Source organism: Ovis canadensis, chromosome 1 (assembly GCF_042477335.2).
Source record: "Ovis canadensis isolate MfBH-ARS-UI-01 breed Bighorn chromosome 1, ARS-UI_OviCan_v2, whole genome shotgun sequence".
Taxonomy (NCBI): Eukaryota; Metazoa; Chordata; class Mammalia; order Artiodactyla; family Bovidae; genus Ovis; species Ovis canadensis.
The window spans coordinates 220174446-220198792 of record NC_091245.1 but is presented as its reverse complement, the minus strand read 5'-3'; the positions used below and the strand labels follow the sequence as shown (position 1 = coordinate 220198792).

Sequence of the window (24347 nt, the reverse complement as noted above, 5' to 3'; positions counted from 1 at the left end):
TCTCTGGTGGCTCAGATAGTAAAGAATCTGCCTGCAACGTGGGAAACCTGGGTTTGATCCCTGGGTTGGAAAGATCCCCTGGAGAAGGAAACGGCTACCCACTCCAGTATTCTGGCCTGGAGAATTTCATGGACAGAGGCGTTTGGCAGGCTGTAGTCCATGGGGTCAAAAAGAGTCGGACATACTAAGCGACTTTGACTTCCCTCACTCCTGCACTGTTTTGAAGCACATCTGTTGGTTACCTATTTAGTCTCCTATCTCAGTTTCTTGTATCTCTTTTAGTTTGTTTGACATTCTTTTGCTGTTTTATTACTGGTTGTTCTAGGGATTGCATCTTACACCCTTAACTTACTTAAATTCAATACAGATTATTAATAATATGTTTACCATTTTCCAGAATATGCAAGGACCTTAGGGCACTTTAAATTCACTCATGCTCACTTCTTGCCTTTAGTGCCTTTTCTGTCCTATTTTAAAATTCTGCATGTGTGTGTTAGTGTTTTTGAACAGTCAGTCCTTGCTTTAGTTTATCCACATCTTATTCTTTTTGTTCTGTGTCCTTCCTGTGTGTCTGCTTCCGTATGAGATCATCTTCCTGAAAAACTCAGTGTTTCCTTTAGTGAGAACAACTAGTGATGGATTTCTTTATTTTTTGTTTTTTTGAAAATGTGTTTATTTCACTTTCATTTTGAAGGGTATTTTTACAGGCTTTAGGATTATAGAACATCGGGAGTGAGAGGGGTTTAGGCCCTTTAAAAGGTGACATTCCACTGTTTTCTGGCTTCTGTCATTTCATTCAGACTTAGTATTGTTTATGTGAAGAAACTGTTACCTTCACTCCATTTGATTCTTTTATGGTTTCCTATTAACCATACTTAGTCTATACATTGTTTTATCTTTTTTTACCATTTTCTGCATTCTTAATCTGCCCTAATCTGGTTTTTTTCACTCCTTTTTATTTATCCTTGTTTCCCAAGTCAGATTATTATTTCTACATTTTCTTTTGAATCATCATTCTCCTTCAGTTTTCATAATCCGCCCCCCCCCCCCCCCCGCCCGCATTGGTGCTTACTAGTTTCTTTCTGAAAGTTGCTCCTTGCTTTTGTTTATATACTTTACTTCAGAGAATTCACACTTAATTCTCATGCGTACATCTGTTGGTTGTATGCTGACAATTTTGCAGGCATCTAATAAAAGATTATCTTTCGTCTTCTTTGTGAAGAATCAGAAGCCTAAGTTTCTGGTTCTGAATGAATTACAGGGCTGTCATTCCAAAGGAGCCTTGATATTGTGTAAATAAGAATGTTTTACATTAGCTGAGCTGCCTCATGCTTGCTTTCTGCGTATAGTTTTAACTCAGCTTTCATACATTAAGCTCCTAGCTGACTCATCTTGATGTCTCACTTGTAACTTCTAACTTCAGTGTGAAAAACTGAGCTCATTATCTCATCAACTCTGCCAATCTTATCCTGTGTGCACACTTTCTTTTTCTATCAGTGATGTCTCCAATCTCCTGGTCACCAAAGTTAGTGTCTTTTTTTTTATGCTTCTATCTTCATTGCCTCCATACCCCAAAGTTATCAGATTCTTTTAAAGACATCTTTTAAAGTTTCTCAGGTTTCAGCTTCTTCTCCATTCCAAACACCACCCCTCTGATCTCAACTCATGAATTTATCCTATCTCTTAAGTAGTGCGATTGTATCATTTGGGTTGATATAAGAAAATAATTAAGAATTTAAATCAGAAAATATTTACAAATCTTACAGGTGTATCTGGGTGCTAGAAGTATATTGTGTTATGCAAAATACTTCAGGTATAGCTCTTTGATATAAATGTTCTCAACAGGCAATGAACACCAGGGAAAGCGGCAAAGCTTCTTCCAGTTTAGGTCTTCAGGATTTTGATTTGCTCCGAGTAATAGGAAGAGGAAGTTATGCTAAAGTACTGTTGGTGCGATTAAAAAAAACAGATCGTATTTATGCAATGAAAGTTGTGAAAAAAGAGCTTGTCAATGATGATGAGGTGAGCACAACGATGTTTTATTGCCTCTAAACTATTACATTGGCTTAAGTGTATGATATCAGAAAAAATGTCAGTGTTTGTGCCTTACTGTTTTAGTGTGCTTTTCTAAATACATGCTTCAGACTGCTTAATATATGATATATTTAAAGTTGTCTGATGATTATTAGATTTAAAAAAATAAACATCAAACCATATTATTATCAAGGGAGAGTACTTGAGCTTTGTAAAAGTTTGCTAGACTCTTTAATAATATCGAAAGATTTGCTGGGTAGTAGTTTCTCTTTGTATATAAATTATTATTTCATGATTATCGATGTTTCTGATGTTTAGCCCAGTTAGTCAATAGTTGCATTTATGGTAATAGAATTACTAAGAACAAATTTGCCATAGTTTTGATACTGTCATTCTAGTTTGACATAAATTTCCTTCATATTTTAAAATAGGATATTGACTGGGTACAGACAGAGAAACATGTTTTTGAACAGGCGTCCAATCATCCTTTTCTTGTTGGGCTGCATTCTTGCTTTCAGACAGAAAGCAGGTAAGATTGAAAGATAATGGAATGATTCCTGGGTTTGACACAATAAGAACATTTTGGTCTATTATACAGTAAGAACCTATTTTACAGTAATTCCTGAAGTGGAAATCACATGGAGACACAACAGTACTGTGTTTATAATTGCTGGCAACTCCTGTTGGATCAGCATTAGGAAATTACCTGCTTTACACCAAAAAAAAGTCAGAATTATGACAGGAGAAAGTAGATATCCAACCTTTTAAATATCACCAAAATTCTAGTTTTAGGGCTTAAAATTTCCTAGAGTTTAATTAGGTGGTAAATCCTAACTTCTTTCACTTTAAATGACGATTGGAAATGACTTATACTGCACATTCTAAAATTGGATTGGGGTGGGAGTTCTGGATTGTAAGTGGCACTACTCCAGAATGAAAGTAGCAAGTTACAAAATTACTATCTTTCTGGTTTACTTTCTTGTATCCTCTGTGGTTAAACAGCTTTCTCCTCCAGTCACCCTTTGTTTCCACCAAATTCCTGGAATATTTGTTAAGGGTTTATCTTGTAGAGCTCTCTGTACTGTGACTGGTCTCTGTAGTGTTTAAACTGCAGACGTGAACACAGCCTTATTTTGGATCTTGGTTTCACGTGTTCTCTCCTGTGTTTTAGATTGTTCTTTGTTATAGAGTATGTTAATGGAGGAGATTTAATGTTTCATATGCAACGACAAAGAAAACTTCCTGAAGAGCATGCCAGGTAAGTTTTGTGTTTATTGTTTCTTTGTGTTGGATTTTGGTAGGAGTAGTTCTGGGACTTTTTGCATGTCGGTGGTTGAAAACAGTAGATAAATCATTTATTTTGATTCCAACTAATTCTCTGTAAGTTATGTAGAGGCTGAGCTGAAAATTAATTTACATTTTAATATTATATATATAGCATTATATATTACATATAGAATAATCTAATTATAAGCAGTTGAGAGGTATAAACAGTATTCAAGGGGAAGCCTTCAGTCGACTAAGCTCAATTATTTTCAAATATTTTGCCTATTCAGTATCAGCCACTGAAATAATGAATGAATATATAAACATATTAATCTTATTATGCAATGATCTCTGACAGTTTTTCGTTAGAAGATGATTGTTGGGACTTCCCTGGCGGTCCAGTGGTTAAGACTCTGCGCCCTTAATGCCGGGGGCATGGGTTCAATCCCAGGGAACTAAGATCCCTCTGGCATGCCTCACAGCACAGCCAATAAAATGAAATAAAATAGAATAAAGGTTATTGTTCATATATACTTGAGTGTAATGAAACAATTCCTCTTAACCTATGATGTAATTCGGACTGTTCTTCCATAGTTATAGTTTCTGAATTATTCTGCCTTTGGCATTCCCCTCTCTTACTCCATATATGTTGATTAATAAGAGAAAGAGTATTAAATATCATTTGTTTAGTGCCCTTAATTTGATATTATTATACAAGATAGTAAATAGTTTTTCGAGGACTTTGGTGGGGAAGGATCATGGCCTTGGATAAGAAGTTTAATCCGTCAGTGCCATATTTTGTTTTGTTTTTTACTCATAATTAGAAATAATTCTACCCTTCTGCACTTCACGAGAGTAATGCCAAAAGGAAGCAAGTGAGTTTGTATGTGTATTTAACAAAGGTTGGAGACTCATTTTAAAAAAATAACTTATTTAGTGGAAATCTTGCTGTTCATTGATATTTCTTATCAAAAAGAGTTAATAGCCTTCAGTTTTATAGGAAGATGTAAAGTATATTAATCTATCTTGTTGTTTAATTTACTGTATGTTCATTATTTATTTCAGCTTTACCAAATGGTCACCCTTCATAGCAAAGCCACAGATGATATTTTGAATTGTGGATATAGCCAGTATTTGTTCCCTGTTTGTTCAGCTGGACTGAGGGAAAGTAGCCTAGTTTTTATTTTATTAAAGTACCCATTCTGGTTTTATACCATCTTTGCTTTTGTAGGAACCAGATACAGGATAAGGGCTCAAATTCCTTGTTTTTAGAATTAAGTAGCTAGAAGGTGTGTATCACACATTTCCAAACATGATCATGATAATACTCACCAAAGCAGCTTTATTCAGGTCAAAAATTTTCCTATCACCAATGAGTTGGTGGCAGTTCTGAAAATGTCTTCCTGTTGTAGAATAATTTAACTCAGTTTTTAGAATTTTGGTGTGGGTTTTATTATTTGAGTAGCCAGCTTTCAGTATTCTTTTCATTTTTGACCAATCAATGGTTCTTAGCCTTTTGGAAGGTCATTTGTCCCTTAGAGAAGTGATGAAAACTATGGAAACTATAGAAGATGTCCATACAACTTTGTATCCAGTTGTAGGAGTGTGGACATTCTGAAGTCCATCCAAGGACCCAGATTAGGAATCCTGCTTGAGACGTTCAAATTAAACTTTATGAAAAGTATGGGTTTAATTTAGACTGGAACTTTTATAATTGTGTTTGGGGCTCAGCTATTTTAAAGTGGCGCCTCACTTTGTGTTTTGGTATTATTTCTGAAAACATTGGGAGGGAAAAAATCTTTTGACGTGATTTTGATGTTCTGATTTGCAGATGGAAGTAGGATTTAAATACCTTCCTCTAGAAACTTACCACAGTTTAAAAACTTGAATCAAATGAGTTAATTTTCCATTTTATTTTAGATTTTACTCTGCAGAAATCAGTCTAGCATTAAATTATCTTCATGAACGAGGGATAATTTATAGAGATTTGAAATTGGACAATGTGTTGCTGGACTCTGAAGGACACATTAAACTCACTGACTACGGCATGTGTAAGGTGAGGGACGTTTCTAGTTATTGAGAAGATCTCAGCAGCTCAGGAAATTGTTTTGGTCGAATAACTTTACATTCAAAACTGGGGAAATTGTTGCTACTTTGTGCTAAAATGGCAAAAAATATCCTAAACAGAGATGGCTGTACTGATCTCCTATCCGTTTATGAAATTCCACATTTTCTATGAAGTTACATGTGCTGTAAAAGTTCACTTCTTTTTATTGTCTATATTTTTTTATCTTGAAAGTCGTGCTACTATTATATAAAATCTGTAGGTAAATACTATCTACAATCCCAGACTTTAGCACAACACCTTGCATATCATCTTCCAAGCTTTTGCCTTTTGATTGTGACTCTTTATAATGCACTCAAGATTTTCCCAGGGAATCTAACATTCTTTCATATTTAAATATCTGACATAAATATCTGACGATAGAGCGAACTTAAGAATTTTAGATATTCTCAGGACATGTCCTTTATTTCTGAGTGTTTTATTTATTTTGTAACAGTGTTTCATTTAAAGTTCCAGTCTTTTTTCAGAAAATGTTCAGGGGACTACTCTCCTTGTCAAAATAACCAAGACAGAACTTTCTTCGCACGGTAAATGTGGTAGCAAGCCTGTGGATGTGGATGTGTGAACTGCTTTTCCCCATTCACCTAAGGGAAGTGCCTCTAGGGCCTGCCTCTTTTTTTTTTTAATAAATTTTTTGAAATTTATGTTTGGCCGCACTGGGTCTTTGTTGCTGCACACAGGCTTTCTCTAGTTGCAGTGCACGGGCTTCTCATTGTGGTGGCTTCTCTTCTGGAGCACAGGCTCTAGGCGCCTGGGCTCAGTAATTGTGTTGCAGGGGCTCAGTTGCCCAGTGGCATGTAGAATCCTCCCGGACCAGGGCTCGAACCTGTGTGCCCTACATTGGCAGGTGGACTACCAGGGAAATCCCAGCCTGACTCTTTTATTCAAAGAACTTTGAGCATCCTGTTTTGCCTAGAAGATGTTAAAGAAAACTTATTACTTGATCTTTTGGTACTCTTAATGAAAAATAATACTGGTTTGTTACATACTCTCATTCTTTCCAGAGAGCCTCAATCAATTTAATCAAGATCTTTGATAAATCTTCTAGAGGTTTTTTTTTTTCAGTAGTTCTTTAAATTGGTTGTTCCACTTACCTCCTTTTCTGCCTCCTTCTCCAGGAATTGTTTAATATTATTAGCAGGGAATGATCCCAGAATTTGAACTTGTGTTCAGAGACCTTACCAACAGTACTTTGTCTCTTTTCCAACCTAACACATTTACACTCAGTGTTAAAGCTTGTGGGAAATAAGTCCCCTGGAAATTGGAATGTTCCTATCTTATGACTTAAGAGTCAGTATTTAAACTTGCCTAAAGTCTGACCTTAGGCAAATATTGGATGAATTTTTCTTCCTTATAATTATTCTTTGGGAAATCTAAAACACTAAGATTTTTTCCATAGTTTTTCCAGAAATGGTTTCTTTAGGTTTATTTAATTTCTTCAGTTTCTCACTAGATGGTTTTATATAAGGAATGCAGAGAATAGTGATGACTGGAAGCATATGAAAACTGCAGTTAACATCTTCAGAGTTATGTTTGAAATATTTTATGAATATTGATTTTTTAATTGACTGAAAACTTTAGCTATTTTATAAATTGATGTGCCTCCAATTATTTTTTATCAGCACGGGGATTTCATAATAATATCTATTTTATGCTATAATTTGGCTGATAGACCTACATTCAGATATCCAGTCCAAAGCTGAATGATTTAGTACAGCTCTTTTACAGGTTAACAGACTGCCTCTGACTCTAACCTTGCAAGTGCATGTCATAAACCATCACTGTATGTCAAGCCATTGCCATTAATATAAAACAACTTAAATCCCATTCATACTGTGCTGCACTGATACTGCGTTTTTTACAAATTGAAGATTGTGGCAACCCTGTGTTGTTAGATGATGGTTAACATTTTTTAGCAATAAAAATTTTTTAAAAATTTTATTGAAATATATTTGATTTACAATATTATGTTTAAAGTATCTTTTAGTTAAGGTATACATTTTGTTTTTAGACATGATGCTGTTGCACATTTAATGGATTACAGTGTAGTGTACACATAATTTTTACGTGTACTGGAAAATCAAAAATATTCATGTGACTTCACTTATTGTGATATCTACTTTATTGTTGGGATCTGAAACCAAACTGCAGTATCTCCATGGTATGCCTATATATAAAAATAACATATGTACCCTTGTTGCTGCTGCTAAGTCACTTCAGTCGTGTCCGACTCTGTGCAATCCCATAGACGGAAGCCCACCAGGCTCCCCCATCCCTGGGATTCTCCAGGCAAGAACATTGGAGTGGGTTGCCTTTCCTTCTCCAATACCCCTGTTAGGGATCTTAAAAAACCCTTGAAGTCACTATATATTACTAAGTATTTCTTCTAAATATTTATATTCATATTATATGTGATAGTATAAAATCTGAAGAAAAATACATACCCCATACCAGGAATATCTCTGCAGGAATTCCTAATAACCTCATATAACAGTGGTTGTCTCTAAGAAGCTGAAGCTGGATATGTCAGACAAGAATGGGAAGACAACTTGATATCTAGTCTGTATTTTCTCCCTCTTTTTGTTTGCAATTTTGTACCATGTAATTTAACAATAGGGAAATGGTTAAATTCTAGGTACATATGTTGAGTTGAATTTTGTTGTCATTAATAATAGGAAATCTGCAATTACATGGGAAATTACATACTTACAAAGTAAAAAAAAGCAGATGTTTAATTGTGTATTTAGTATTATTCAGTTTTTATTTAGACTTTTATTGTTTTTCATTTTAATTGAGATGTGGTTGATTTATAGTATTATATATTTCAACTGTACATCATGATTCACAGTTTTTAAAGATTGTACTCCATTTATAGTTATAAAATGTGGACTATAATCCCTGTGCTGTATAATATATCCTTGTAGTTTATTTATTTTATACTTGGTAGATTGTACCCCTTAATCCCCTGCCTCTACTTTGCCACTTCACTCACACCACTGATAGCCACTCGCTTATTCTCTGTATCTGTGAGTCCGATTTGTTGTTTTATTATATTCATTAGTTTTATTTTTAAAATTCCACATATAAGTGATAGCATGCAGTATTTGTTTCTCTGTGTGACTTATTTCACTAAACATAGAACCTTCCAAGTCCATACATGTTGTTGTTTATGGCAAAATCTCATTCCTTTTTGTGGCTGAGTAGTATTCTAGTAGTATTTTATAAATGGTTTCCTTTGCTATGCAGAAACTTTAAGTTTGATTAGGTCCCATTTGTTTAGTTTTGCTTTTGTTTTCTTTGGCTTAGGAGACAGATAAAAAAATAGACATATTGGTACAGTATATAGCAAAGCAGGTCCTGCCTGTGTTTTCTTTTAGGAGTTTTGTGGTTTCCAGTCATAACATTTAGGTCTTTAATCTGTTTTTATTTTATTTTTGTGTATGGTAGGAGAAAATGTTCTAGTTTTATTCTTTTACATCCAGCTGTCCAGTTTTCCCAAAACCACTCATTGAAGAAACTATCTTTTTTCCATTGCATATTCTTGCCTCCTTTGTCATAGAATAATTAACCATAAATGCTTGGTTTATTTCTGGACTTTCTATTTCTGTCCCATTGATTTTTTTTGTGCCAGTACCACACTGTTCATTACTTTAGCTTTGTAGTATAATCTGAAGTTAGGTAACATGATTCCCCTAGCTTTGTTCTTCTTTCTCAAAGTTGTTTTGGCTATTTGGGTAGACTGTCTTCCTATTGTTGATTTCTTATTTAATTTCCTTTTGATCAGAGAATAGTCTGAATGATAATAGTGCTTTGAAATATGTTGAAATTTCCTTTATGCTTTGTATTTGTTCACTATCCCAAATGTACTTTAGAAAGGATATTTAATCTCTGTTTTGCATGTAAGAAGTCTCTGTCTCCCTCCTTTTCCCTTTTCCCACACATACACACACATATATGTATTCTGTATGTGTATATACTATACATATTTTAAACTTTAGCTTTTGTTCAACTCTCCCTCTGCTTACTAATTTTTTGTTTGTATGATCTTTCTTTTTTTTTTTTTAAGTATATATAGATGTTTTAAAAATCACCTTCATGATTGGGGATTGTACTATCAGTCTGGGCTGCTGTTACAGGGTACCATAGGTTAGGTGGCTTAAACAACAAACATTTATTTCTTATGGTTCTGGAGATTGAGAAGTCCACGATCAAGGTTCTGGAAGATTTGGGGTCTGAAGGTACCCTTCCTGCTTTGCAGATGACTATCTCCCATTGTATCCTCACATGGTGAGGAGACAGACAGAGAGCTAGCTCTTTCTCTTATAAGAACATGAATCTCATCAGGGGCTCCAACCTCAGGACCTGATCACCTCCCCAGAGGCCCCACCTCCCAGAGCTGTCACATTAGGTTACCACCATGTGTCAGGGGCACATAAACATTCAGACAATAGCAGAGATTCTGAAATCCTCTGAATTATTTTGTTCTTTTTTACTAGTTGTATTCTGAGGCTGTGTTGTTAGCTATATTCTAGTTTGTTTTAGCTTCTTGGTGATTGTTCATTTGTTGTTGTGTAGTTTCTCTATTTGTTCATGTTAGTGTGTTCTACCTTAATTTCCTCTACCCTGTAGCTATTAGAATACAAAACCAATAAATGTGTGACTTAGGAGAAACGACCAGAAGGGAAACAACATAATGCCAGTCGTGGTTGTACTAGGAAGTGGGATTTAAAAGCTTTTCTGCATAAAATATGCTTCCTTTGATTCATGCAATTTACATTTTTATATTATAATTTTACTTGAATATAAATTATTTTGAATGCAGTTTTTATCTTAATTGAATTCTACTATATCTAATGAGGTCAAGTTTTCTTTAAGGTATTTAGTAGCAACCTGTGGTTTTAATAATAAAAGCAGCTGTGCTAGTGATATTTTATTTAAGCTCAATATACTACCTATGGATGCTAATCTTATATGAAAATGAAATAAAAGAGGTTAATTTAAAACAAATTTTGCATCTTATTATTTTCTTTCTTTCTTTCTTTCTTTTTTTAAATAAAAGGAAGGATTACGGCCAGGAGATACAACTAGCACTTTCTGTGGTACTCCTAATTACATCGCTCCTGAAATCTTAAGAGGAGAAGATTATGGTAATAATTTGGTGGTATTTTGGCGATGTGATGGAAGAGTGGTTAGATGTGATACCAACTGCATTACAGTATACTGTAGTATTTCAGTACTGCACTTATTAACATAAACTTTCTTGATCATCTTAAAACCTAGTAAAAACTCCAAATTCTGAAATCAGAAACAGTGGGACTTTGATAGTATTTGAATAGTATTTGCCAATAGTATTTGATAGTATTTGCCAATTTGAATATGGCAAGCACTTAAGAGTACTGGCACTATGCCAAGCAGGTTGCATATATTAACTAAGTTAATCTAATTCTCTTAATAATCCTATGAGATAAGCACAATTAATTGACATTTTACAAACGAGGAAACTGGTAGACAAAAACATTAAATAACTTGCCCAAGGTCATGTAGCAGGAAAGTGGCAGAGTTGGGATTTAATCAACCAGGTAATTTCAGAATCATAAACTTCTGTAAGATTGTTCAGATTTCCTGGGGTATTTCCCCCAGGAATCTGAAAGATGGAGGAAAGATTCCCTGCTTTCAAAAACCAGAAGTTGTGTTTATCTTAAGAAAACATTTGGCCCTTTGGGTTCTGGCCCTTTGATTTCAGCAGTTGTAAGGGAGGATGGCTATTTCTGATAGCTGCTTATAATCTGGTTCCAAAGTCCTTTCAGGATCTTTAATCAGGTAGCAGAAGATCAAGTTTCACACCAAGCAAGGTTATTTCAAATACAATTTAATTATGTCCTCAAAACAAAGTATTAGAGGCAGGCTGTTGAGTCTATAATTACAAACATATTTGGTGGGACAAACTGTGCAGGATAATTGTATAACTTGGCATAGACATATTAGTCTCTGCAGCTTAGTGTAACCAACGGGAAGAGAAACTTGTGTTTCATTTTCTATATTTTAAAGTTATCGTTTAGTTACCTCCCTTCTTTGATAAGTGAAATGTTCTTGTAATCCTCGATGCCTGCCATGATCATTATAATGTATTTCAAGTTTACTTTTTCATTATGTCTATTTTTTAAATTATGTAATAAAATTAATCTCAAATTACTGACATTTTAGAATGTGGAATGGATAATTTATTGCTTTAAAATTTCATTTTGAAGGTTTCAGTGTCGACTGGTGGGCTCTTGGAGTACTAATGTTTGAGATGATGGCAGGAAGGTCTCCATTTGATATTGTTGGGAGCTCCGATAACCCTGATCAAAACACAGAGGATTATCTTTTTCAAGGTAATTTGCAGTATTTTACAGAGTCTCTGTGAATAACCCATCCTAAGGCATGAATGAAGACAGCTATAGTTATTACTTTCTAGTAAGAAAGAGGAAGAATAATCTGGACAGTATACCCCTGAACACATGAGGCTCTGAGTTTGTTTTTGTTGTTTTGATCTATCATTACTACTGCTTAGTTTTTGGTCCCATTTGCCAGTTGCCTGCTCATACTCAGAAACAGCAAAGAGGTGACTTCAGATTGTACATCACAGAGATTGGAGGAAGGAACTGTGTGGCTGGAGAGGGCAGTCTTTTCACCTGTGCTACAATGCTGAGTGCATAAATCCAAGAGCAGTAATAGGAAAAGGCAGAGTTTAAGGAGATAAAAAGGATCAAAAGGTGAAGGAAAGAAGCTCCGCAGTTGGAAATACAAAGAACTGAACAGAACAGAAACAAGCAGACAAGCACAAGGACCCCAAACACACCGTCCAGAGAAGTGTAAAAATTGCCATAAAATTCTACATTTAATGAGTAAGGCCATCACAGAAAATGAATAGATATTGCATGTAATAGGAAATCTAGCTTGCTGTGAAAACCTCGAAAGACTTTTAACCTCCTTAATTAGGGGTGTGCACATTAAAAATTAATGGGCTTCCATCTCATACTTACACATTTGGCAAAAATTTTAAAGTCTGACGACACCAGTACTAGTAAGGGTTAATAACAGTGCTGGTGAGGATATGAAGCAACTGGAACTCTGGTGGATGGAGTGAAAACTGACATGACAACTTGGGAAAATAATTTGGCAAAGTCTAATACAATTGAATATAGTAATGCATGCCACACATTTTACAGATACTAATCTGTTTAAGCCTTATAACCCTCCTATGAGGGCTTCCTTGGTGGCTCAGTGGTAAAGAATCTGCCTGCCGATGCAGGAGATGCAGGTTCCATCCCTGGGTCAGGAAGACCCCCTGGAGGAGGGCATGGCAACCCACTCCAGTATTCTTGCCTCAATAATCCCATGGACAGAGGAGCCTGGCTGCAGTCTATGGGGATTCAAAAGAGTCGGACACGACTTAGCAACTGAATAGAAAACAACAGCAACACCCCTATGAATCAGGTATTCTTTTTATTCCAGTTTTACAGATAAGGCAACAGACACAGTAAGGTAGTCAAAGAATAGAACCTACGCATGTAGTGATCAAAACTGTTCAGAGTAGAGGCTGTCTGAGTAGGAAGGAAAGGTCTGGGACTGGAAAGGTACACAAGATGCTTAGATAGTGTTTGTAATGTCTATTTTTTCCTGCAGGAATGCCTTAAATATCTTATAATAAAAATATAAAGATGAAACCCCTGTAAAAGTTAATTATAATAATGCTGTATATTTTATCTTCCTAGTTATTTTGGAAAAACAAATTCGCATACCGCGTTCTTTATCTGTAAAAGCTGCAAGTGTTCTGAAGAGCTTCCTCAACAAGGTATAAATTGTACATAAAATCGTTAGTGATTTCTCTCTATACAAATGGCACTGGTAAGGAGAGTTTCAGGCGACATAAAATTCCAAAACATCAAAGTGTATAATTTTTCCATTAGATCTGGAACTTGTCTCTTCACCAAAGGGTACCTTGACAGAATGAGACCCTGAGATGTGTGGTCCTTTCCATTCTGCCAGTATAGTTTACCCCTAGCTTTATATTACATATGGTGTTTGTTTTGTTTATTTTTTGGCTGTGCTGGGTCTTCACTGCGGTGCATGGACTCTTGTCTGATTGTGGCACTCAGAGCTGCTCTTGTTATAGAGCATAGGCTCCAGAGTGTGTGGGCTCATACGTGTGGTGTTTTTAATGTAAACAAAAAATACCATGTGCTCAATTAGAGAAAAACGGCATCTTTGGGGATAGCCTCAATTGCACCTCCATCTCTATTTTTTCAGTTTCCTTTAGATTATTATTATAGAATGTTTTAACTTATTCAGTACTTGGTGCAGCAGTGTTCCCTGTAAATTCTCTTATCACAACCCTATAATTAGATAATATTCAGAAAAAATAAAATGCTGAAGTGCTGTCTCTTTAAAAAATCTGAACAGCATTCTGTCATTGTTTGTTGCAGTTGATAGGCTAGAAGATTTGTTTTTTAATATCTTTATTTTATTTGCTTGCACTGGGTCTTAATTATAGCATGTAGGCTCTTAGTTCCCTGACCAGGGATTGAACCCAGGACCCCTCCATTGGGAGCACAGAGTCTTAGCCACTGGACCAGTGGGGAAGTCCCTAGAAAAGTTTTAGGATCTAAAATTACAACTCTGAATTATTCTTATTCATAACACTCTAACACCAAATATGTAGGTTTCTTTCCACACCACCAACCAGTTTTCCATCCTCTTACTTTAAAAATCTCATTTATAAATAAATGGTAGGTTAGAAAGTAGGTTGATGTGCGTTTATTTTCTGAGATAAATAAGATAATGAGTTTTAATAAAATAAGAAATTCAAGCTTGTTGTAAATGAGTCTTTTATGTGAGGAAAGATTCAAACTGGAAACCTTACCTTTAACGCAGTGAAAAATGAAGCTGAGAAGCGTCAGTATGCAAAGCAGAATGCCTTTTGCCACAGAGGAAAATGGGAACATGTTCTCATTCACGATAGTTGTATACTTTGCAGGCTGCTTCTCAGTCCAGTGATTCAGATAATGGTTGTATCGTTATTGTACACAAATTACGGTTGTTGCTATAACTGGACACAGGGCTTTTAAACTGAGCTAGAAACAAACTGGTGAAGTTCGGGGGTTTGTGTGTTTTGAGTATCACTCCAGCCCGTGTCAAAGAAAGAGTTGGATGCTGCCCAAATAATTCTGCTGCTGTCTGTCTTCTTCCCACTTTTCTTTAGCAAGGTGTGGTGACATCTCTCCACTTGAGTTACAAGGATAGCTGGAGAAGAGCTGTGAGGAAATCTTGCTTGTCACAAGCATCAGATACTCCTTTGAGTATCTAGTGTTATATTTTCTAGAAATGAAAGATAGACCATTCTGATTTCAGATATAAAGGTATCATATAACAGACACAAAACACAGGTCACAGAGGTGATTTATTCTGAAGCAGAGTATTCACCCAGCTCTTAAAACATTTCCACCATAGGACCCAAAGGAACGATTGGGTTGTCATCCACAAACAGGATTTGCTGATATTCAGGGACACCCATTCTTCCGAAATGTTGATTGGGATATGGTATGTAAATTTTGATTGTTTTATATATTGTTGTTGTTGTTGTTGTTCAGTTGCTAAGTCCTGTCTGACTCTTTGTGACCCCATGGAATGCAACACACCAGTCTTCCCTGTCCTTCACTGTCTCCCAGAGTTTGCTCAAACTCACGTCCATTGAGTTGGTGATGCCACCCAGTCATCTCATCCTCTGTTGTCCCCTTCTCTTGCCCTCAATCTTTCCCAGCATCAGAGTCTTTTGCAATGAATCGGCTCTTGGTATCAGGTGGCCAAAGTATTGGAGCTTCAGCATCAGTCCTTCCAATATTAGTTTTCGTTATTTTCTTGGGCCAAAATTTATTAATGTAAAAGAATATTGAAAAACCAGTGTATCACAGCTTAAATAACTTAAAACCACTCTCTAAAATGCTTTTTTAAAATTTTATTTATTTTTTAATTGAAGGATAATTGCTTTACAGAATTTTGTTGTTTTAAAAGCACTTTAAATGACAGAAAACAACAAAATTCTAAGTGCTTTTTAAAAAGCGTTTAAAACTGTGAAAGCTTAGAATATTAATTTAATGGAGCAGGTTGTAGTAGTACTGGGGCCTGCATCAGTGTTCAGATTTGTAAATTAGTTCCATCATATGAATATTGTAGAACCAGGCCCAGGGACTCACTTTAATAAGACTGGGAAATACCTGAGGACAGAGGAGAAACACAGAGGTGGAATTTTTCTAAGAATGTGGGCTTGAGCTGTCATCCATTATGTCTCTTCTAGATGGAGCAAAAGCAGGTGGTACCTCCGTTTAAACCAAATATTTCTGGGGAATTTGGTTTGGACAACTTTGATTCTCAGTTTACTAATGAACCTGTCCAGCTCACTCCTGATGATGAGTAAGTATTTCTGTAGACTGAAATATTTTTAAAGTGCTTTGATAGTCCCATTTTTTAATAACTACACAGTGTTCCATGATCAGATTATCTTATTTTACCTAATCATCCAGTTGCAGGACATTTGAATTATACAGTTGTAAAAATAGTACTTGTCATTTTCTACTTGGCTAACACGTGTTGTCTCTAATTCTCACAGCAGTCTTACAGACCTCATTGTTGTCCTCTTCATTTTACAGACGAGGAAACTGAGGCTCAGAGAGATTGAGCAGGGTTATGCAGCTGTGAGTTGACAGAGCCAGGATTCAGACCCAAGTCTGACTAAGGCCTGTGCTCTTTGCACTGCACTGCGCTGCTTCCCACTGTGATAGTGACCATCTTGGTCTGAGTTCCTGAGTATTACCTTTAGATAGATTCCTAGAAGGGGAATTAGGTCAAAGGGGATGAAGTTTTTAAAGCTGTTGATATGTATTGTCAAATTACTTTTTAAAAAGCTTACACCAGTGTGTCAGACCCAGGCAGCAGTGATCTGACATACTTGTTGTGTTTATATCTCTTAAAGATACGGCTTAGAATAACTTGGGGATATTTGATCCTTCAGCTGTTGTTAACCGATTCATTCTGTCATGTCATGGAAGCCCTTTCCACTTGGCAGTCATTTTACTTTAACATCTGGTTAGTTCTTATCACATTCCTCACCGCAGCTGTTCCAAACTCTCTACATTTTAGAAGCCTTCCGTCCTCCCCCCCTGCCTCCATCACTCTAAGTGGATTAACCTTGCCTTGAGTGGACTGCCAGGGTTGAGACCTCCCTGCTGTGAGCTTGCTCCCTTTCTAGCCATCACCAGACTGCCTTGCATCTCAGAATTGCTCTCTAACTCGTCCAAACTTTTGCTGCTTCCTGCTTCTTGGAAGGCTGTCCCTCTTAGGCACGGGGTAGCCTCCCACTTTGCTCAATCTGTTTCCTTCATTTCCTCCAGGATTCATTGTGCCAGTTATCCCCATTACTTCACCTCCCTTAATTTCTCTCTTCCAGTTTCTTCTCTCTGCTTATAAATATGCTCAAATGCGGTAATTTTCCCCACTTCTTTGAGCCACCACATTTTTCTCTCACCTTCTTTTCATCTACAAGCTTTTTCAGAAATAGTTAATAGATGCTTATGGTAAAAGAAAAATAAATCAGCACTGTCTCTATTAAATTCCTTCAAAGTAGTCAACATTGACTGTCTTACACTTTCTTGCTGCCAGCACTTTAACCTCTTACAATTGAACCTGCTCCTTAAGCTTTTAAAGGTTGAATTGGCTTCTTAATTTCTAGATTTTAAAGCATTTTTTGATCTGCCCCGTCTCCTCCCATGTCTGTAAAGCGTCTGACACTGATGGCCTGCTTTAGTTGGCGCTGTCCATCCTGGTTCTGCATTATCTCTTTAACCACTTGTCGTCTTATTTACCCTGTCCCCTTGAGACTAGGATGCTCCATGCATCTATTCATGATGCCTTCTTTTTGCTACATGCAGTTTATACCTTGGAGATTTCAGCCAGCCCCATAGCATGGAAACCAGCTATTAAATGCCTCCCAGCTAAATTGGCAAATAATTGTTGACTAAAGACACTAGTAGACAGTAAGCCTTGATTATTTTTGAATGTGTAGTACTTAGCATAGTGCCTTTTGTCATTATTTCTCACAGCAGTGTGTATTAGAAGGAGCACTGGATTTAATCAAAAGATGGAAATTTGAATCCCCTCACCGCCTCTTACCGACAGGGTACCCTGGGTCTGAGTTACATAACTTCTCTGAGCCTGTGTCTGCTCATATTGCCTACTTTCCAAGGTTGCTGTAAAGAATAAATGAACAATAGTCTCTAAAGCTCTGAGCCACCACCCTGTTATCTCCCCTGAGCTTCATTTCCCCTTAATAGTTCAGACTCTCTCCTAGTTTGTCAGATAAGCACCTCAAACACCTGAAGTGTAAATTGTTCACAATCAGGTCCTTGTTTTTATTTATCCTTTTCTGCTCATCGTACCACCATGTATTCCTTTATTCAGATTCAGTTATCTGAGTCAGTGGTTGTTGGGGCCAACTTTTCCTTACCAAGCTGTATAATACCTTCTGCTGCCAAGTTCTTGTCTCTTTTTCCTTTACTTCCTCACTTATGTCATTTCTAATTGGCTCTTTCTTTACTTTGCAACCCTTTCAGTACATACAAAGTACCAACTCCTTTAATCAGAACCCTTCAGTAAACTCCTGCCTTGCCTAGCAGGTAAAATCTGTCCCCTTGGTGAGTAATTCGTCTCCCATCATCTGCTCGAGCGTGACTTTCTAGCCATATCTCTCACTATAGCATAAGCGCCGTGTTTTCATCAGGCTCAGTTACCCACCACTCCCTGATGGCATGCTGTTAACATTTCCTCTCTATTCCTCCTTCCTTTTCACCTGCTGAAATCTTCCCCACCTTTCAGAGCTCTCTCAGATGTAATCAGACCTTTGATAGATCAAGATGGACCTCTTTAGTGTTAACATCACTGGCTTCTTTGAGCTAGCCATTACCTTCGTTCCAGCATCCTCTGCCACTCAACACCCTTCTATTCCTGCACTCCAACTCTAATAAATCACTGATATTTCCCCAGACTTACTGTAGTCTTTCATAATTCCATTCAGTTAGTGTTTGTGGAATGATGCTGCCTTTTTTTTTTTTTTTTTTGCCTTTCTTGATTTTGCCAAGTAGAAGTCACGTTTTTCTTTAGAACTGTGGTTAGAGCAGGGCTTAGTCTGTTGTGTAGGAGACTTAGCAGGTACTGTTTTGTTGTATGAAGTACCTTCCCTCTTGAAGGAAGGGGCCATATCCTTTGTAACTTTGTTCTCTGCAGTATGATAGGTACATTTAAGTACTGAAATATTTGATGGTAATACTCTTGTATACTTAACTAGAAGCCCAGTGTAGCAGAATGCCAGCCTCTCTGCTCCCTGTGACCCACTGCCTCCCTGTGGTGGCCCTCTGAATCTTTCAGAGTACTTCCTCCAGTTTTTTCGTTTTGGTTAACTTCTGGGCTTTCTCTTCACCATCTTCCATCTGGTTGTTGAAGTGAAAGTTGCTCAATCGTGTCTGACTCTTTGTGACCCTATGGCCTATACAGTCCACTAAATTGCATGCTGATTCAGACCTGGGTGTTCACCTATAATTATGAATGTTGTTTAGGTCAGAAATTAAGATTACCTAAGATTGTGACCATTTGTGCCTTTTTTATTCCCAGTCTTCAGTTTTGGACTACCTTTTGGTTCCAAACTTGCTCGTGGGATTATAAGGCTTTTCTGATTTTCAGTACTGCTGATTCTTCTAGAAAATGTTTGGGGGTTAATCTAAAAACTTGTAGATTTTCCCCCCATAACTTATAAATTAGCCTTATTTTTAATTTTTAATCTTATTTTACCATTTAAGTAAAAAAAATCAAAGAAATCTTGATGGTGAACATTATTTTTCTTTCAACAGTGACATTGTGAGGAAGATCGATCAGTCTGAATTTGAAGGTTTTGAGTACATTAATCCTCTCTTGATGTCTGCAGAAGAATGCGTCTGATCCTCCCTGCTCAACTGTGCATTTTGCTTGTGTTGGCATTTAATGCATGGATAAACTTGTTACCAGTCTGGATGCAATGAACCATTTTATATTTTTCACCTACAGAAAAAACACTCAGTACCTTCTGTTGTTGGCTGTAAGAGTCAATGGTTACATCTCAGTGTAACTACGAAAAAAATGAAACTACTTTCCAGACAGTCGTGTCAAAATTTAGTTACACTGGTCATCCAGCAACCTACTGATGAATAATAAAGTTGTCTCTTTTGTTCAAAGGAAATACTCACTAAAAAGAGTGTCTGTTGCATTAAGGGACATGGTGGGGTTATATCATAAACCTCCTCATGAGGTCATTTAAGTATTTAATTTTGGAATAAAAGAGTAAATCAAAATACAGCTTGTTATATTACCTGTTACTTTCTGAGTTCTTCATGTTTAAAAATTCAGCTGTAAATTCTGTCATTGCCTTAGAAGATTAACTTATGGATTTTTAAGGCAACAATTATTAATAATACAAGATGTTGCTTGCTTAGAATTGAGGAATACAGATTCTTCTGAGGAAGAGAATGGACACATTTTATTAAGAACCAGATTCCAAATTATTGGCTGGCTGGCTTTGAAAAACTGATTCAAGTGATTTCTTTTATAGTGAGGGGTTAGCTTCAGAGTTGGTCCCTGCAGTGGGAACTGTAACTGGAATGTTAATGTAGTTCAGAGAACCCAGACTTCTGTTCATTGGAACACTTCTCAGTATATATATATATATATAGATAAAAACTTAGACACACAAAAGTGCAATGGTAATATTTATTTTTTATTGGCAAGTAAATCCCACAGTCTCTTTTTGTGATTTGATCTAAATAAGGAAGCACTAGCTTGTTACCAAAAACTTGTAAGAGCACTCCAATATCCAATGGACACAGAATGTATACTAATTTTTCCTTGTAATTCAATATACAGGAAAATAATTTATATGCCAAATAGTGTCTTAACCACGCTTGTTTTTTCCCCAGACCATACTTTCATATCCTGTTTTGGAGCCTTCAGTGAAATTCAGGAAGAAAGAATAAACATGAATAAATGTTCAGGATATGCACACACACTCACACTCATCACAGTTCCAACTGCTTGAGTGAGTTTTAGTTAAGTAGCTAATACATGTAATCAGAGTAGAACACATATCAGGGGCAGAGTTCTTCAGATTGTTTTTAATATTAGTGCTTAACAATTATTATTTAAAGTGATGCCAATGATAGTATCCTGTTGTTTATTTTTAAATATTTTTTTATGAAAAGGGACTTAAGAAATAAGCATGATCATTTAAATGACTTATAAATGTCCAATCTTAGTAAAATGTAACTTTTAGGAAAGATACCTAGTCTTAAATTTAAAATGGCTTAGTATATGTAGGCATTTAATAAATTGTCTCTTTTTTGACGGGGTTGCTACATTTCATTTGAAATGTAATTTTTCCAAAGTTTCTGTCCATGTACTACTCTCTTTTCTTTAAATAAGTCTGAAAGCAGTGAAACCTCAAAGGAAATGTTTATATGGTTCACATGTTTATTTAAGAAGTATATATGTAAAAAAAATAAAAAAAAAAAATAAAAATAAAATAAAAAAAAAAAAGAAGTATATATGTTTCTCTTAAGACCTGAAACTTGTTTTAGGACAAAAAACAGTATTTACTTCAAATCATAAATTCATAAAAATTTTTGACATATCAGAAAATACTTTGTGATCTTGCTTTTAAATGGTACTATTTCCCTTAGGACATTTGTTCTCAAATTTTAGAATGTGAAATAATCACCTAGTAAGTTTGTTATAAAAAGCACATTGTTGGAATCACCTTAGAATTTTGTTGGGTCTCGGGACCTCAGTTTGAGAAGCAGTTTTTTTTTTTAGTTACTTTTATTTTGTCCTTAGTTATATTAGAAAGAGTATTCATGATAAAACATTTTGAGAAGGGTAAGATAGTTACTATCTTATCTGTAATTTCAAATAAATTTTGAATATTTGACTTCAAGTTAGATATCTCCTAAAAAAATTTATCAGTTTTCTATCAATGTTACAAATGATGAGACGTTTTTCTGTGATGAGGTTTTAACTGTTATTCAGGGTGGCCTTTTTTTTTTTTTAATTTTTTTTAAACTAAGATTTACTGTGTATATTTTATACAGAATTGCATTACAAATGTGTTTTTAACTGTATTTTGTTTTTTTTGTAGTCCTTATGTGCCATGACAGTTCTTTTTATATTACATAGAAGTTGTCTCAAATACTCACCAGGGGACTAAGACAGTTGACAGAATGGTTGGAATTTTGGTGTTCTAAGAAAAAATTTGTTTTACATAAGCATGTATGTGGTCGAATCATTTTCTGTGTATGTAGCCTGAAAAGGATTTCAGGTATTATGCTTGTTTAGTACCTGTACATTTACTTACAATAAATTTTTTTGTTTTGATTTTTGTCACGTAGAATACTGCCTTGGTATAATGTAATCTGTATTTGTGTACCTTTTTTAAAATTTTACTTTAAAATCTTTAAATAAAATGTTTAATACTCATCGGGATTGGAGCATGTTTTCTATGGAGTGTATCAGAGCTTTATGTAAGAACAAGGTGTATTCAAAATTGGTTCAGGAAGAAAAATGAAAATTTTAGAGTTTGGAATTTTGCTGTACTTAGAGCAGCAATTTGGGAGTTCTCATGCCATATTGTAGACATTTATTCATAAAATATTGTTCAGTGTATTTTTAAACTCACCCGTCTATGCATCTCTTATGTTGGAAAACAAATTAGTAAAAAATCAGATGACGAGAGAGCATTTTAACTAGTTTTAAAACTGAATTTAAAACTAAATTTAAACAGAACAGTATGTTCTCCAGTGATCTATTCTAGAGTTCCAGAATTTCTCCTTTCTCAGTTGTAGCTAGTGTTCTTATATAAACAAGCATGAGCCTGGTGTCTCACACTTCCAAACCTCTTCAACATTACTTAACCTTTCTTTTCTTTTACAAGGAGAATGAAATTCGAAGGGCTTTTCTTTTTTATTGACTTGTGAGATAGCTAGAGCTGGTATATTAAAACCACCAAAGCCTGATCTCCTGTGTCTTTTCTGTTATTTTATAGTAATATCCCCAATGCGTGCATGCGTGTTCAGTTGCTCAGTCATGTCTGACTCTGTGACCCCATGGACTAACTAGCCCACCAGGCTCCTCTGTCCATGGGATTCTCCATGCAAGAATACTGGAGCAGGTTGCCATGCCTTCTTCCAGGAGATCTTCCCGACCAAGGAATTGAGCCCTGCTCTCTGGCACTGCAGGCAGATTCTTTATGGTCTGAGCCACCCGGGAAGCCCCAAATATCCCCTGTACCAAACCATAAATTTGTTTTCTTTGTGTTAGTAAAATACCAAAATGGAGTCCGAAGAGGAGTTTGAAGCTTTTGGGAAATTTTGCATTTGAGCAAATAATCAATAGGGCAACTGGTTTCTCCATGAAAGGTAAAATCAAAAATCAGTCTCCAGTCTTCAACAGGTTGATTTCTGGACAGCACCCAATGGGGAGTCATTGGTATAACTGGTGGTCTCCCTTCATAAGATTTACCTTCTTCTCCTCTAGGGCTTAAGAAATCAGTTAAGACGCATATAGTCTGAGTAGTTTATATCCAAAGTTCATTGTTCCAGAATGTTCTGGAATTTGCTATGTAAAAAAAGTGTTTGTTGTTCAGTCATGTCTCTTTGTGACCCCTTGGACTGTAACCCACTAGGCTCCTCTGTCCAAGGAATTCTCCAGACATTACTGGAGTGGGTTGCCATTCCCCATGCATGGTGCTAAATAAGGCTTATAAACAGAATTTCTGCCCTTGACATTTGAGATAGAGACCAGACATACTGAGAAAGACGGTTGTCATCACAAAAATAGTACAGTGATAAAAGCCAAATAAATGCCATGAAATATGTAGCCATGATAGGTTACCAGCTTTACCAGTAAAACTTGTATGAATTTTACTTGATATTTAGGTTTTGGTAGATTCCAAAAAGCTTTATGAATTCAAATATACATAACTTAGATATTTATGTCTAATATGTATATATATGCACACACAATATATACATAAATATATAGAGAGAAAGAGTATTCATATATAAGATGATTTTTGGCTTTTGTGCTCAGAAATATGAGTTGAAAGTTACATGAAAATGGGAGAGAAAATTGTCAGATGCTTCTGCTTAGATTAGATTTTTTAACAGTTCATCTCTGAAATTTATAATTAAGATGAATCCAGCTCAGAATTTGAGATGATTTTTTGCTTGAAATGTGGCAATGCAGTTCACCTTTACATAGCAATCTGTGCCTTACTGGCATTAACATATATTTGTACTCCAATTACTAGTTTTACTGAAGAAAATGGAATTAGTTTTTCTAAGAATAAAGCAGCTGTTTCATATGATCATTTACGGGCTATCTAAAAGTTAAACCCCATGCTGGAGGTATTCACTAGACTTGAGAGAGATTTAGCTCGTTTCCATTGACAGTTTAGCAAGTCTGAAGCAAATTCTAATTGTGTAAGAAAGAACCCTGTTGGGGAGGGGGGAAAGAGCCCATTGAAAGGCTCTAGCAAAATCCTTAAAAAATTCGATGCTTTGATTTTCCTGCAAAAGTGAAGTGTTGCTGGGTTTCTAGAAGTAGTGCCATGTAACCAGGTTTAAACCTTCCATCATGTAAACTATCTGCAACATGGGTAGTTTTACTTGATGACTTTTAATGTTATTTATGATATATTTAGGAGGAAAAATCACATAAAGACAGTTAAGTACAGAAACAATTCTAACTCATTTTATATTTTTTACAGAAAAAATACTTTCTTGGCTCTTGATTTTTACTTAAAAATCAGATA

At 35.8% G+C, this 24347-nt stretch overlaps 1 protein-coding gene across 2 annotated transcripts in view; it reads left to right on the top strand.

The window, feature by feature from the left end:
* The window catches only part of PRKCI (protein kinase C iota), a 68321-nt gene extending 47258 nt beyond the window's left edge, over positions 1–21063 (top strand). For both annotated transcript variants that reach the window (XM_069579955.1, XM_069579964.1), the window contains 10 exons: positions 1846–2022; positions 2466–2563; positions 3206–3292; positions 5221–5356; positions 10485–10572; positions 11674–11799; positions 13183–13262; positions 14918–15007; positions 15762–15877; positions 19363–21063. In XM_069579955.1, coding sequence (XP_069436056.1) covers positions 1846–2022; positions 2466–2563; positions 3206–3292; positions 5221–5356; positions 10485–10572; positions 11674–11799; positions 13183–13262; positions 14918–15007; positions 15762–15877; positions 19363–19450 — 1086 coding nt within the window. In that variant the 3' untranslated portion in view covers positions 19451–21063. The remainder of the gene's footprint in view (positions 1–1845; positions 2023–2465; positions 2564–3205; positions 3293–5220; positions 5357–10484; positions 10573–11673; positions 11800–13182; positions 13263–14917; positions 15008–15761; positions 15878–19362) is intronic.
* Positions 21064–24347: the final 3284 nt, after the last annotated feature.